Genomic DNA, 16,971 nt, shown 5'->3' on the forward strand with positions numbered 1-16,971 from the left:
GAGATTGCACGGAGATTGCACGGAGATTGCACGGCGATTGCACGGAGATTGCACGGAAATCGATCGGAGATTGCACGTAGATTGCACGGAGATTGCACGGAGATTGCATGGATATTGCACGGAGATTGCACAGAGATCGCGCGGAGATTGCACGGAGATTGCACGGAGATTGCACGGAGATTGCACGGAGATTGCATGGTGATCCCAGTCGCGGCAACGAACCCTTCACCGCGAAGGGAGCGCGCGCGCGCGGCCTTCCGCGCATGCGCACTGCGCACCGTCCAATTACCCCACTCAACGCCCCCCCCCTCCTCCTCCCTCGCCGCCGCCTTTGATGACCCCCCCCCCTCAACTCCGTCTACCCCCACCCTCGTCCCCTGTGGGCGCTCCCTACAGCACCCCTCACACCGGAGTTTCACTCCCACACACAACTCCCCCTCCCCCCCTCAACTCCCAATATCCTTCTCTTCCTACCCCTCCCCCCTCACCCCCCCTCACCCCCCTCACCCCCCCCTCACCCCCCCCCCTCATCCTTCCTCACCCTACTCACCCCCATCACCCCACCTCCTTCTCCAACCATACCCCTCCCCCCCCCCATTCCTTCCCTCCCCCTCGTCCCCTCAACCTCAACCTTTGCATCTTTAAGGAGGTTTCCCTGTATGAGGAAGCGGCTCTGAATTGGACGGCATTGATAGGGCAAGCGACTTGGAGGTTAAGAATGGGAGCAGGAGGAGGAGGGAGGAGGAAGGAGGAGGGGGCAGGAGGAGGGAGGAGGAGGGATGAGGAGGGAGGAGGGGGCAGGAGGAGGGAGGAGGAGGGAGGAGGAGGAGGGGGGGAGGAGGAAGGAGGAGGCAGTGATGGGTGGGACACGTGGTGTGGGCGCAGGGTAGAGGCAGGGCCGGATTAAGGCGTGGGGGTATTGGGGGCCTCCGCCAGCTGGAAGGCCTCCAGAGATTGAAGTGAAAAGTTGTTCCACTTGTGAAAGCTGAATCTTATTTGTTGTTAGCCTTGTAAGAAAATACAATTTTTTTTCTTTAACGTTGTATTCCTTTTGAAAATATTACACGGGGCCTCACAGTACCTGTAGCCTAGGGGCCCGCAAAATCGTAATCCGACCCTGTGTGGATGAGGGGGATAGGTCAAGCAACGTGGAGGCTAAAAGCAGAAGGAGGGAAGAGGAGGGAGGGGGAGGAGGAGGGAGGAGGAGGCAGTGATGGGTGGGACACATGGTGTGGGCGCAGGGTCAAGGACGAGTTGGAGGCCAGGTCACCGACATCGGAGTGACACCCAGAGGTCGCCGATCCCTAAAGCGCTTCGGAGGCGCGTGCGAAACTCATCATGAACTCATCCTCGTCTCGTTAACGAAGCTGCCGACTCGTGCCGGGATAGCCCGAGGCGCGCGCCAGCGTGTAACTACGCGATGAGGAATCAACGATTCACGCCCAAGAAAGGGTGTCTCTGCGTGGCTCTGAATGTCAAGTTGACATCGCGCGCAGATACAGGGAGAGAGAGAGAGACGGAGACTTGAATCTGACGACAGGCAGCCCATAGCACTTGCCTGATGGCACCATGAAGAGAGTTCAATTCAATTTCCCGTCATTCTCGCGGAGGGAACTGAGAGTGGAGGATGATCCCGTTAGGCTGGTTAGACAGTTGTCAAAAGCAATAACCGAGCACCTATTGTGTTCAGCATGACTCCCCCTCCCCCCTCGTCAACCCCCCACTCTCCCCGTGTCTCCCGTCAACCTTCAAACCCCTTAGTTCCATCTCCCCCCCCCCCTACTGCTCCCACCAAGACATCTCGCACACTCTCAATGCCGTAACCTTCTTACGTTTTAGGCTGAGTAAACCTATGGGAGGCCCAGGCCAGCAAACATATACGTATATGTCTATAACAAGTGATGGCTCCTGGGAATGTTTGTGTCAGTGTAACGACCATCGCTAACAACATCATCATCTTCTTCTTGGTTCTTTCGGTAAAGTCACGTAGAAGAGAAATAATGAAAATAAAACATATTAAAATATTTAAAAATTGTATTTTATTTTAATTTTATTATGTTTTTTTCTTTTATAATTTCCCTTCTACGTGACTTTACCGAAAGAACCAAGAAGATCAATCCCTGCAGTCACCAAAGCTTTAAATCGAAACATCATCATCACCACCACCATCTCACCGCTCACCAACCCACCCAATCACTCACCACCACTCGCTTGAGGATATCCCTCACGGATAGGCGCTGTCCGTGGTGCTGAATTCAGGGCCCGATCGACGATTCAGATTATAAATTATATTCGGTTTCCTACCAGGCAAAGCCCACTAAGGTATTAACTTTCTTTTTTCAAACGCGTTATAGGCCACAAATGATAGCTCAACAAAAGTGGCTTAAATTTCGATTTAAAGCTTTCGTGACTGCAGGGATTCATCTTCTTGGTTCTTTCGGTAAAGTCATCACGGAGAAGGGAAGTAATAAAATAATAATGTCTATAAAAAGTGGTGGATCCTTATTTTATTTTATTATGTTTTATTTTTATTATTTTATTACTTCCCTTCTACGTGACTTTACCGAAAGAACCAAGAAAAAGTGGCTTACCATTTGGACATTTATAGCAGCAAAATCATCTAAATAATCTCAATGCACGATTCTAAATGTGTGAGAGAAAAACCAGGAGGATCCGGATAAAAAAGAAAAACATCCACGCGACCACGGGGAGAGTCACGTACAAGTTAGAAATAAAACAAATCACTGTGAACAAAAGAGTATGGATTCCTACAGTCACGAAAGCTTCAAATCCAAATATACAGCAGCAGCAGGCGTCAGGGTCGGGATCGAATCCCCGACCTCCTGCACACCAGGCGAGGGAGTTAGCATCTCTCCACCGTTTTAAAGCTTTCGTGACTGCAGGGATTCATCTCTTAGTTCTTTCGGTAAAGTCACGTAGAATGGAAATAAGAAAAGAATAAAAATAAAACAATAAAATAATTCTCACGACGTTTCGGCCACAACGCAAGCAGCCGTCCTCAGGTGAAGAACAGGTCTGTCGAGAAGACAGTCTTCACCCGAGGACGGCTGCTTGCGTTGTGGCCGAAACGTCGTGAGAATTATTTTATTATGTTTTATTTTTAATATTTTATTATTTCCATTCTACGTGACTTTACCGAAAGAACCAAGAAGATCTCTCCACCGACTTCTGCGCTGGGTGGGGAGACAAAGGCGGCCTCCAGGTGCCGTGTCTGCAGGCCCTAATAGGCATCCGTACCCCCCGAGGGTTTACGCGGCTTTTTCCCGAGTTGATACATCTCCCATATTTAGGGCGGCCTAATGAGGCATTCGCAAACAACGACGCGCCATTACCCAGGTGATGCAAGTCGCTTTCCGATCTCTCTCCAGCTCTCGCTCTCGCCCCAAAAAGGTCCCTTTTCCTCCCACCTCCACCCCCCCTCCCCCATCCCCCCTCCTCCACCCCCCCCCCCCTCCTCCCTCCCCCTTCCTCCTCTTCAGCATATCGCCATCTCTCCTCTCACACTTTAACTCTCTCTGTCTCGCTCTCTCTCTCTCTCGCTCTCTGCCTCGTCTCCTCTCTCTCAATTATCTGTTTCCAAACGCGCGTGTTTTCCTTCTAACGGGAGACGTTCACTGGGAAATGGATCGTAGGAATAAATATTGTCGAGGTCTGTTCAAAGATAACTTCCAAAAAAAAATCGGTACGTGTTCTGTCTCTTTGCGGTCTCGTGCTTGTGCTTTCAACCCCAACTACAGCAGCCCTTCACACTAATGATATCCCTATTGATATATATTGACACTAATGATATCCCTATTGCCAACCCTACCCGTATACACAGCCCGAACCCTAACACTAGCCGTCAGTAGAGCCATATCCTTCGCTCGCCACAATTCTAAGCAAAAACGCAACTATTAACCCCAACTGTAGCCCTCACCGGAACACAAGACCTAACCTTATACCCCTAACACTACACCCCTAACACTACATCCCTAACACCAGCCCTAACAAAAAACTCACACGATGTCCCTGTCTTAACACCGGCCCTAACTTGACCCTAGCCCTTGCTACACCCACCACTAATTCCACAGCAACCGGCCCCTAAGTCTCGTGCGATGTGTGGCTGGTGCTGATATAGCCACTGCATTCCCCGGCAGTCAAATCCACTTAATGTGGGATCGCCATGGGTCATTGATGCAGTAAAATCGAAGGGGAGTGAGACAGTAAATGGTGAGGTTGCTGGTTGGGTGGGTTGGTGAGCGTTTGGTCGGAGGGGTGGATAGGTGAGTGGGTAGCTAATTGATTGTGTGGGTGAGTGAGCGGTTAGTTGGAGGGGTGGATGGGTGAGTGAGTGAATAGGTCAACGTTCTTCACTCACATTCAGGGGGAGTGGTGGGGAGGGGGGGAGCTGGCACTTTCATCGAAACGACATCATCAGTGTGAGGGCTGCCACACGTTTGAAACCATTGGGGTTTGACAGCACGATAATGATGGGGTGTTTTCACATTTGTGAATTGTTGGGGGACCGCACATGAGGGCCGCTTTGAAGGCCATCAAGGGCTGCCAGTGACCCGCGGGCTTTGCAATGAAGAATACTTGAGGAGGTAAATGATTGGATGAGCAGTTGGTCGGAGGGGTGGATGGGTGAGTGAGTGAGTGAGTAGGTAATTGATTGGGTGGGTGGGTTGGTGAGCGGTGAGATGGAGGGGTGGATGGGTGGGTGAGTGAGTGAGTGAGTAGGTAATTGATTGGGTGGGTGGGTTGGTGAGCAGTGAGATGGAGGGGTGGATGGGTAGATGGGTGAGTGAGTAGGTAATTGATTGGGTGGGTGGGTTTGTGAGCGGTTAGATGGAGGGGTGGATAGGTGGGTGAGTGGGTAATTGATTGAGTGGGTGAGCGGTTATTTGGAGGGGTGGATGGGTAGGTGAGTGAGCAGGTAATTGATTGGGTGGGTGGGTAGGTGATCGGTTAGTTAGAGGGGTGGATAGGTGGGTGAGTGAGTGGGTAATTGATTGAGCGGGTGAGCGGTTATTTGGAGGGGTAGATGGGTAGGTGAGTAAGCAGGTCGTTGATTGGGTGGGTGAATAGTTTGATGTTTGGCAGGCGGTTTTGTAGGTTGGTGGTTGGGTGGGTGGTGGAGTGATTGGGTGGGAGAAGCGCATTTATCGTCTCTTATTCTCATTGGCATTTTCTAAACTTTCTACGCAAAATCTCAGTTGTAGCTCTGCCGCACCCCGGGACGAAAATAAATAAATAAACGTTTAGTACGTTTTGTCCGTGTAATTGTTAATCTTTTTTATGTGACCGACACCGATTCCTCTTCATCGTCCACAAAAGCCGGCCACAGCGCACATTAGTCACGCGTTTATCTCTTCCCAAACGGGTGATGGACACCGATTTTGAGAATTACAAACCCTGTAAGCCTCTTATCGAACGCTTATGAATTGCCCACGGAACCCGCAGAGGAGAGGATAATGGGACATTTAGAGGACAACCCCACGAAGTTACCAATTTTAATAGACACACACAAAGGCAAAGATCCCCCGTATAGCCTTAACAGACTGTAGGGGCAAGTGCTGTTAGCGAGTAGCACCTATAAAGGCCGGCACGGCACACGAGGTGATGGGTGGCCAACACCACGCCCGGCCGCCTTTGTCTCCCCCAGTAGCGATGTTTACACATCACACTGGATACTAATTTGAGGCTGAGTCGACCTAGGGGAGACACAGGACTGGTTCAGATAATCGTCACTGGTGTTGACCGTGAGCGTGAATCGAATCCGGGTCGCCAGGTTCGTAGCGCAGTCAGCTAACCGCTACACTATCGCTACCCACCATACATACACACACACACCAGTGACCACATACAAATTTATGTGCATTAGTATGTTATTTGCTTGTGATTTGCATGCATTGGAAGAACACCCCGAGTCTTATGATGGCGACAATTGACCGGTGCATCCCTTCATCGGCAGCCTTGATCTATCCACTGCTGAATTCAGCCCCCTCCGCCCCGCTCCCCCCCACCTCTCAGAAAGTGGCAGCCAAAAAATAGAACGGGCAAAACAAAAACGAATAACACAGACGGCCCGCGGAGAGACGGGGCGTCCCAATCGGCTCGCGGCGCGGGCGATCGGTAGATCGCTCCACGGCTGGGACCCGAGGAGGAGTCGGCCCTCGTCCTCCGCGGCCTTCATCCAGCTGCTGATTGGTCACGGCTGATGACCACGGTGGAAGTCCACCCCTGGACTCCCCGAGAGAGCTTCTTCAGCCGCCGTGTCACCTCCACACGACGCGTGGAGCGAGCAGTTTGCTGTCGTTTTTTTTTTTGGGGGGGTGGGTGAGGGTTGGGGGGGCTGAAAAGGTTACGAATTCCATGCAGCCGATGTACCGAACCTCCGCCTCTTGGTCACCCCCTCATACTCCTTCCCCCCCTCCTCCTCCTCCCCCCCTTCTCCTCCCCCCCTTCCCCCCCCCCTCCTCCTCTCCCCCCCTCCTATCCCCCCCCACCCCCTTCTCCCCCCCTCCTCCTACCCCCCCACCCCCTTCTCCCCCCCCTCCTACCCCCCCACCCCCTTCTCCCCCCGTCCTATTACCCCCCACCCCCTTCTCCCCCCCCTCCTACCCCCCCACCCCCTTCTCCCCCCTCCTCCTCCCTCCTCCCCCCCTTCTCCCCCCCCCTCCCCCCATCTCCCCCCTCCTCCTCTCCCCCCCTCCTACGCCCCCACCCCCTTCTCCCCCCCTCCTCCTCCTGTCCGTGCGTCTTTCTTCTGAGGCCCCAGCACCTGTGCCTTGACGTCCCCGTCACGCGACTCCCAAAGGGGCTGGGGTGGGGGCGTCACCGACATCGTCCACAAACGAGAAGGGGGGTGGCGGACTGACGGCCCTGCTTGATCTTGCCACCCGCTACGCTCCTCCAATCACCGCTCGCCCAGCAGCGTAACGAGCGTGGGGGTGTTGCCCCCCCCCCCCACCTACACCCCCCCCCCCCCCGCAAAAGTAACGAGTCGGGGCCCCTTTGACACCCATCAGCAGTTTGGTATTGGAAGTAATATCGGTTTTTTTTTTAAGCAATGTAACGTAACAAGGCGTCATTTCTCTTCCTGGTTCTTTCGGTAAAGTCACGTAGAATGGAAATAATAAAATAATAAAAATAAAACATAATCAAATAATTCTCACGACGTTTCGGCCACAACGCAAGCAGCCGTCCTCAGGTGAAGAACAGGTCTGTCGAGAACATAGAGTCCTGTTCTCCACCTGAGGACGGCTGCTTACGTTGTGGCCGAAACGTCGTGAGAATTATTTTATTATGTTTTATTTTTATTACTTTATTATTTCCATTCTACGTGACTTTACCGAAAGAACCAAGAAGATGAATCCCTGCAGTCACGAAAGCTTTAAATCGAAATTTAAAGCGTAATTTGTTTTGAATAACAGTGACTTGAGTGAAATAACATTGGACATAGAACTATGTTTCTGGAATATTTAATTCACTAGATACGCGTCAATTTTATTGCAAGGAGGGTACCACTACAGAGCTGGAGTGGCTGCATTGTGTGTAGATGAAGCACTCAAAATGTTGTTACTAGACCACTCAATGTAGTTACTACACCACTGATAATGTAGTTACTACACCACTGATAATGTAGTTACTACATCACTGATAATGTAGTTACTACACCACTGATAATGTAGTTACTACACCACTGATAATGTAGTTACTACACCACTGACAATGTAGTTACTACACCACTGATAATGTAGTTACTACATCACTGATAATGTAGTTACTACACCACTGATAATGTAGTTACTACACCACTGATAATATAGTTACTACACCACTGATAATGTAGTTACTACGCCACTGATAATGTAGTTACTACACCACTGATAATGTAGTTACTACACCACTGATAATGTAGTTACTACACCACTGATAATGTAGTTACTACACCACTGATAATGTAGTTACTACACTACTGATAATGTAGTTACTACATCACTGATAATGTAGTTACTACACCACTGATAATGTAGTTACTACACCACTGATAATGTAGTTACTACATCACTGATAATGTAGTTACTACACCACTGATAATGTAGTTACTACACCACTGATAATGTAGTTTACTACACCACTGATAATGTAGTTACTACACCACTGATAATGTAGTTAGTACGCCACTGATAATGTAGTTACTACACTACTGAACTGATAGTGTAGTCACTACACCACTGATAATGTAGTTACTACACCACTGATAATGTAGTTACTACACCACTGATAGTGTAGTCACTACACCACTGATAATGTAGTTACTACACCACTGATAATGTAGTTACTACACCACTGATAATGTAGTCACTACACCACTGATAATGTAGTTACTACGCCACTGATAATGTAGTTACTACACCACTGATAATGTAGTTACTACACCACTGATAATGTAGTTACTACGCCACTGATAATGTAGTTACTACGCCACTGATAATGTAGTTACTACGCCACTGATAATGTAGTTACTACGCCACTGATAATGTAGTTACTACACCACTGACAATGTAGTCACTACACCACTGATAATGTAGTTACTACACCACTGATAATGTAGTTACTACGCCACTGCCGCTCACCCAGCCTAAATCCCGACAAACCACGTCCATACTCTTAGTTTTTTCGGTAAAGTCACGTAGGTAAAAGATGAAATGAAAATTTATAAAAATAAAATAATTTTAATAAAATAATTTTATTATTTTCTTTTTATTAATTTAATTTCATTTTTTACCTATAAACCCTTGCAGTCACGAAAGCTTCAAATCTAGAAACCACGTGCAACCACTGATGCCTCCACCTCCCCTGACATTTCTCATCTCCCCCGCCCCTCTTCCATCCCTGTCCCCCCCCCCACTCCTCCTCCTCATTACTGAGTCTATTGGTGACTGCGACAACGGCGACGAAGATGAAGAAGCAGCAGCAGCAGAAGCGTCGACTCCGCTCTCCGCGCACCCCATCCCGGGCTATGTGGCAGCAGCACCCCCGTGGTGCCCGTGACCTTCTTTAAATCTCTGGCGGAGGAGGGGGTGAGGCTGTGGTGCCACAACGAAAAGCTCTGGGGGGGGGGGGGGGGCGAGGAAGGGGGGGGGAATGGCCCGGGACCCGAGTTCGATACCCGCCGAGGGCTGACATTGGCGCAGACATGGAATCTGTGAATGACGGGGAAACTCCATCCCGTCGCAGAAGAATGTGTCATTGATGGTGAGCAAAGACGAGACGAACAACACTGCAGTTTTTCAGCGACTGCTGATGTGTGTATGTATAGTTGATTGAGTCTATGGGTCTCTGTGTGAGTCTATGGGTCTCTGTGTGGGTCTATGGGTCTCTGTGTGAGTCTATATGTCTCTGTGTGAGTCTATGGGTCTCTGTGTGAGTCTATGGGTCTCTGTGTGAGTCTATATGTCTCTGTGTGAGTCTATGGGTCTCTGTGTGAGTCTATGGGTCTCTGTGTGAGTCTATGTGTCTCTGTGTGAGTCGATGGGTCTCTGTGTAGGTCTATGGGTCTCTGTGTGAGTCTATGGGTCTCTGTGTGAGTCTATGGGTCTCTGTGTGAGTCTATATGTCTCTGTGTGAGTCTATGGGTCTCTGTGTGAGTCTATGGGTCTCTGTGTGAGTCTATATGTCTCTGTGTGAGTCTACGGGTCTCTGTGTGAGTCTATGGGTCTCTGTGTGGGTCTATGGGTCTCTGTGTGAGTCTATGGGTCTCTGTGTGAGTCTATATGTCTCTGTGTGAGTCTATGGGTCTCTGTGTGCGTCTATGGGTCTCTGTGTGAGTGTATATGTCTCTGTGTGAGTCTATGGGTCTCTGTGTGAGTCTATGGGTCTCTGTGTGAGTCTATGGGTCTCTGTGTGAGTCTATGGGTTTCTGTGTGAGTCTATGGATCTCTGTGTGAGTTTATGTGTCTCTGTGTGAGCCTATGGGTCTCTGTGTGAGTCTATGGGTCTCTGTGTGAATCTATGGCTCTCTGTGTGAGTCTATGGGTCTCTGTATGAGTCTATATGTCTCTGTGTGAGTCTATGTGTCTCTGTGTGAGTCTGTGCACATTTGTTGAACGTCTTTCACAACGTACATAGCCAACCGCACTAATCGGAGGCGCGGGGGAAGGACAACAAACGAAACACACGAAATTATTTTTCCCGCACACTACACAAACGCCCGCGTCGCTTCACTGCACGCCCCACTGTGTTGCTCTGCGCGTTGCTGTTGCGTCTTGTTGCGAACCTCATTGCCCGACGATTTGATCGTCGGTCCGATTTAACTCGGCTCATCAGACGAGGGGTGTTGGGGTGGGGGTGGCAAGGCTGGAGGGGGGTGGCAGGGGGGGTGGAGGTCACGGCACAATCTGTGCCAAGCAAAATATCCGAGCGGGTAACGAGATAACGATGCGGTTAGGCACGAGCCGTTGCGCCCCGCCGTGCACGTTGCGTGACGAGACGCCACGTGGCTGAACTCGCTCGTGGGCTCTGGCCACAGACCCAGGGCCGCTCACCTTGTTGCAATACAGAGTTGGCCTGATAACTTGAATCTACATTGTCTTATTGTGGTTATTGTTTGACGTGCATCCCGCTGGGATTTTTGCACACAGCAGTTGAAATATTCGGTGTTTTTTCTGGAAGACTTTGCTGTTTTGTCCAGGATTTTTCTGTTGCGTGTAGACACTTTAAGATACTTCTTAGGTTTTTTCGGTAAAGTCACGTAGGTAAAAATAATAAAAATAAATAATAAAATAAATAATTAAATTCTAGAAATAATAACAGAAATAAAATAATACCTACGTGACTTTACCAATTAAACCTAAGAGTATGAATCCTTGCAGTCACGATAGCTTCAAATCTAGAACACTTTAAGATGTTTCTTGTTCATGTTTTTGTTGCGGCGGTTGCACCCGAGTGAAGAGCCGCATGGCTCACAGGGTTATTCCTAATTAATGAAAACTTAAACTGAACCCCCCCCCCCCCCCCACTGCAGACCAAATAGCAGCGGAATGTATCAGTCGGCGCTGGTAGAATGTCTCTCGTCGCAGCTGTGCTGCATTGCAGCATACTGGAGTAAAGTCGAACGCAATACAGCTACCGGTGGGTGAGCGAGTGAGCGAGCGAGTGGGTGAGTGACTGGATGAGTGAGTGGGTAAATCCATGAGTGAACGGGTGAGTGGTTGAGTGAGTGGGTGAATGAACGAGGGGGGGGAGGGGCAGGGGAGGGGGCGGGGCTCGTAGGTGGGGGGATGGAGGGGGTGGTGGTGGTAGTGGTGGAGGCGGTGGTGGTTTGGGCGATGCGTTCGTCAATTCGCTTTTTGACTTTTTCCCGCTCATCTCCCCCGCGCGCGCGAGTGGCCTGCCGCAGGCTTCCTTGCGATTGACATTTGATGTCGTTATTGTTGTTGTTGTTTGACCCGGAGGGAGTTGATGTGCTCGCCCTGAAAACCCCACGAGTCGCTGCTATTACAAGGGTAACCTTGATCGAGAGAGAGAGAGACAGACCCCCTCTCTAGACGGACGCTACATTCACCGACTCTTCCACGGTGGTGAGACGCTTTGCTAAAGGGGGTAAGCTACCCACACGGCGTTTGGCTCAAGACGGTGGGGGTCACCGCATCTTCTGCTGGCCGTCTGGAACGCTCTTTCCTTCCGATATTAGGAAGCCGCTGCAGCTGTTCACTTTGAAAGCATCTCGATCGACAAACGCACGTGTGTAGAGCTGCTTCTTGTGTCGAGTTTGCTGTACCTTCACCCCCCCCCCCGCCGCACCTCCGATTAGCGTGGCTGGCTATGTACGGCGCGAAAGAAGTTCAACATACAGACCCGACGTACCCCACCACACGCGCCTCCAGCTACTCAGCGTGGTGTTAAGCACTTCCACTGCTTGTGTGGACAGGACAAAGGCAGTGAGTGGGGCTGGTGGTGGGGGGGGGGGTTAAGAAACCTGCACTATTGTCTCAGTTGCCGCTCCAGGAGATGGAATCGAACCGGCGATCCCTCCGGATTGCAAGCCCAGCGTGGTGCCCATCACAGCAGCAAGGTGGCAGCCGTCCCGCGCTTTCGCACACGCAGCCAACGTGGGAGCTCAAATTCACGGCGACCGAATTCCTGTTGAGCACGTGGGCTGTCGCCTGATGACGCTGCTTGTGATTACTGGCGAAACGTCGGACTCGAATTGTAAATGTTGTGGGTTTACTCTCCAACACGAATTGGCACGTTATTGTAAAAGTGACAAACCTCACTAATTGGCTGTGCCGGGCGGTGGCGGGTTTAACGACACATTCATATATTTACGCGATCTAACACAACAACAAAACCTCTATAATTATTAACCGAATTCCTCAATGCGCATCGTGCCCCTATCCGATGCAAAGCTCCGATATCCCAACCATCATCGTCGTCGGTTAGCTATGTTGAGGCTCACAAAAGGTACGAAACGAGTCCCGAGGCACCAACGGAAGTAGGAATCGCGACTGAACGGAGCGCTGCACATCGACAACAATAGCACGTGAACTCAGACTCACACAACAACAAAACCCTCCCAAGACGACAAGTAACATCGCGTACGCTGGCTTGTATCATGGACAAACTCGCTAACCCACTCTCTCAGTGCCCCAGGGTCTCAATGCCCCGTATCCCATTTCCCAGGGTCTCAATACCCCATATCCCATTTCCCCAGCGTCTCAATGCCCCGTCTCCTATTTCTCTAGTGCCCCAATGCCCCATATCCCATTTCCCCAGCGTCTCAATGCCCCGTGTCCCATTTCCCAGGGTCTCAATACCCCATATCCCATTTCCCCAGGGTCTCAATACCCCATATCTCATTTCCCCAGGGTCTCAATGCCCCATATCCCATTTCCCCAGGGTCTCAATACCCCATATCCCATTTCCCCAGGATCTCAATATCCCCATGTTCCATCTCCCCGTGTCTCAATGCCCCAAAATCCCAATGCTCCACTGCCCCAATAAACCAATGCCCCAACGTTATATTCCCCAGCCTTCCAAAGTGCCAAAGATCGAATGCCCGATCGCCCCGTTGCCCCCGATGCTCTGGCCCCACCGCCGTCGCGTGGCTCACCGATGTTGTTCTTGAAGGAGCGCGGGAGCGAGCCGCCCCTCTGGGAGATTCCACGCAGAGAGTGACTCTCCGCTTCCTCCTCCCGGGTAGCTCCCCTCCTCGGCAACGCGGCCACGAGAGCGGTCCTCCTTGTGTGTGTGGGGAGGAAGGAGGAGGGGGGAGGATTGAGATAGTTCTAGACTTGAAGCTTTCGTGACTGCAAGGAATCATATTCTTAGGTGTTTTCGGTAAAGTCACGTAGGTAAAACATCAAAATTAATAAAAATAATAAAATAAAAATAAAGATCACGACGTTTCGGAGGCAACACAAGTCTCCGTCATCAGGTGGGACAGTCACAGCCAGATCAGCTGCATCAAGTGAGGCAATGATTCAAGATGTAATCCCTTAAAAGCGAGTTGAGGGGGGGAGGAGAGGGGGGGGGGGAGGGGCTCATCAGAATGTGGTAGCCAATGAATGGAAAGTATCGGGAGAGAAGGGCCAACAAAAAGGATTGAGATAGATGGAGAGAGGGGAAGAGATGGAGAGAGAGAGGGAGAGGAATGGAGATAGATTGATAGAGGGGGGAGAGAAGGGTGTAGAGGGATGGAGAGAGGGGAAGAAATAGATGAAGAGAGAGATGGAGGCAGGGTGAATCTGAGTCTGAAACAGGGGTCCTAGAAACATCTGGCAATTCATCCGCATTGCTTCCAGCAAGTCCGATGACTCTGCTGATGAGACGCTGCATGTCGAAACCGGACCAGCGTTCGCTTGCATTGAACCAATGTGGAGCACGGGTCGAGGTTGGACTTCACTCGCCACTGATGTTAGCCGTGGGCAAGGGTGGGGAAGAGGAGGAGGGGGGTAGGGGGGGTCCTCAATGACGTGCTTGGGTCGATGAAGAGGAGATCGTTTGGGAGGCCGATTCCTGCCCTGCGCGACACGGCAGATGTCCCATATCTATCGAACCAGGACCACACGTACACGTGCGTGCAGACACACAGAGACAAACTACACACATTAAATAGATAGGCGCTCGTACAGACAAGGAGATACACGGGCAGGGAGACGAAACAAAGACGAAGATCCCCCGTGTAGCCTCGAACAGACTGTTAGGGCAAGTGCTGTTAGGAACACCTATGAAGGTTGGAACGGTACACAAGGTGGTGGGTGGCCAGCACCACGCACAGCCAACTTTATCTCCTTAGTGGCGATGTTTTTACGCACCGCACCAGGTACTCATTTGAGGCTGAGTCGACCTAGGGGAGGCCCAGGACCCGTTCAGAAAATCGTCACTGATGTTTGCCGTGAGCGGGAACCGAACTCGGGTCTCCCGGGTTCGAAGTTTAGCGCGCTAATCGGGTTTACAGGCAGACACACACACACAGACAGACTGCAAGCACTGAGACAGTGAGATAGACAGGGAGACAGACACGCGTACAGACACGTCGTCACACAGACAGATACTGAGAGACCCTAGCTTCGTGACCCTTCACTCAATGACCCTTAGCACCGTGACCGGTCTCAGCCATAAGCAGAGCACACGAAACAAAGATTTCCCCGTGTCGCCACGAACAGACTGTCGGGGCAAGTGCTGTTAGCGAACCGCTATGAAGACCGGCACGGCACACACGAGGTGGTGGGTGGCCAGGACCACGCCCGGCCACCTTTGTTTCCCCGGTGGCGATGTTTTACACACCGTTACCAGGTAATAATTTGAGGCACATGCACACACGCATACACTTTCATCGCAACGAACCGTCCGCTCCTGTCTGGGACAACGAGCCGGCAAATGAATGTCCACACCCACGACACCGCATCCAGAATAGCCTCGCGCTCATGGGCTCTGAGGAATCAACTCATTGGTTAAACACATTCTGCAATTGTCTCATTCTCGAGTCTGCCTCATCTCCCATCTCCCTCCCCTCATCCTTCTCGACGCTGGCTATCATATTCTTTGTTCTTTCGGTAAAGTCACGTAGAAGGGAAATAATAAAATAAAATAAATTATTATTTTTATAAAATAATTTTTTTATTTTATTTCATTATTTCTCTTCTACGTGACTTTACCGAAAGAATCAAGAATATGAATCCCTGCAGTCACGAAAGCTTTAAAGCTGGGTATCTTAAATATTCACGAAACCCCGAGTGCAGAGCGGCGAACACGTGTCACCATTAAAGCCTCCACGTACATACAAAGCAAAGACAAAGCACCCCCCCCGTATAGCCTCTGCACACTCTTGGGGCAAGTGCTGTTAGTGAGCACACCTCATACAGAGGCACACGCGCAGCAGTCTTCACTTTGACAGATCCGCGTTCATTCACCAACTTGCTTACTCGTCAATACAATCATTCATTAATTCAAAGGTTTATTAATTCATACAATCGTGAGATGAAGAGTACATTTACATAAAATATAAACGAGGTGGGGGGGGAGGGAGGTTATCAATACGTAAAGAGACGCTGAATAATTCTGTGCATGACTGTGTGTGTGCGAGAGTGCGTGAATGAGTGTGTGAGTGGGGTATGAGTGAGTGAATGAGTGAGTGGGTGCGTGTGTGTGTGAATGAGTGTGAGTGTGTGTGCATGAGTGTGCGTGAATGAGTGTGTGAGTGGGGTATGAGTGAGTGAATGAGTGAGTGGGTGAGTGTGTGTGTGAATGAGTGTGAGTGTGTGCATGAGTGTGCGTGAATGAGTGTGTGAGTGGGGTATGAGTGAGTGAATGAGTGAGTGGGTGAGTGTGTGTGTGAATGAGTGTGAGTGTGTGTGCATGAGTGTGCGTGAATGAGTGTGTGAGTGGAATATGAGTGAGTGAATGAGTGAGTGTGTGTGTGTATGAGTGTGAGTGTGTGCATGAGTGTGCGTGAATGAGTATGTGAGTGGGGTATGAGTGAGTGAATAAGTGGGTGAGTGTGTGTGAATGAGTGTGTGAATGACGGTGTGTGTGTCAGTGTGTGTGTGTGTCAGTGTGTTTGTGTCAGTGTGTCAGTGTGTGTGTGTCAGTGTGTGTGGGAGCGTTAGTGTAGCGGTTAGCGCGCTGCGCTATTAACCTGGAAACCCGGGTTCGATTCGGGTTCGATTCCCGCTCGCGGTCAACACCAGTGACGACTATCTGAACCGGTCCTGGGCCTCCCCTAGGTCGACTCAGCCTCAAATTAGTACCTGATGCGGTGTGTAAACATCGCCACTGGGGAGACAAAGGCGGCCGGGCGTGGCGCTGGCCACCCACCCCCCTCGTGTGCCACATAGGTAACAGCACTTGCCCCAACAGTCTGTGAGAGACGACACGGGGGGGGAATCTGTCTTTGCGTGTCACATCACCGCATTACGTGTGTGTACATCATTATATATAAATACATCTCCACTTAATCTCGTCCCCGTCTCGGGCGACATTCAGAACGCGAGCTGACGCAGCAGCAGCAGTGGCGAGTCAGTGGCAGCCGGGGACAGATTAAATGGGGCCCGTACGCACGTACACACACACACACACGTACACACGCGTGCACACACACACACACGTACACACGCGTGCACACACACACACACACGTGCACACACACACACACCTGCACACACACGTGCACACACACACGCACGCACACACGCACGCGTGTGCGTGTGTTTAAATATACATAAGCTATTTTAAATAAATAAAGACATCGCGGGGGATTTTTGTCGCGTGTCCATCTATCACCCCCTCCGATTGAGGATTTATGCTCAAACGAGAGACTTGAGTCTGTAGGGGGGTGTGGGGGGTGTGGGGAGATAGGGGGGGAGATGGGGGGGGAGATGGGGGGGAGATGGGGGGAGTCACCATTGGGCAGCTCAATTGAGTGGCTGATTGATCGAGGAGCGTGAATCTGGCAGAAGAATC

The 16,971-nt window shown here is 50.7% G+C and overlaps 1 protein-coding gene across 2 annotated transcripts in view; it reads right to left on the bottom strand.

Annotated features, from left to right (window-relative positions):
* LOC133346104 (mucin-19-like) overlaps positions 1-16,971 on the bottom strand; it is a 103,247-nt gene that overhangs the window by 27,348 nt on the left and 58,928 nt on the right. For both annotated transcript variants that reach the window (XM_061557497.1, XM_061557508.1), the window contains one exon: positions 13,121-13,248. In XM_061557497.1, the coding sequence (XP_061413481.1) occupies positions 13,121-13,248 (128 nt within the window). The remainder of the gene's footprint in view (positions 1-13,120; positions 13,249-16,971) is intronic.

This window comes from Lethenteron reissneri, chromosome 3 (assembly GCF_015708825.2).
Source record: "Lethenteron reissneri isolate LAM-NWPU_2019-01 chromosome 3, ASM1570882v1, whole genome shotgun sequence".
Taxonomy (NCBI): domain Eukaryota; kingdom Metazoa; phylum Chordata; class Hyperoartia; order Petromyzontiformes; family Petromyzontidae; genus Lethenteron; species Lethenteron reissneri.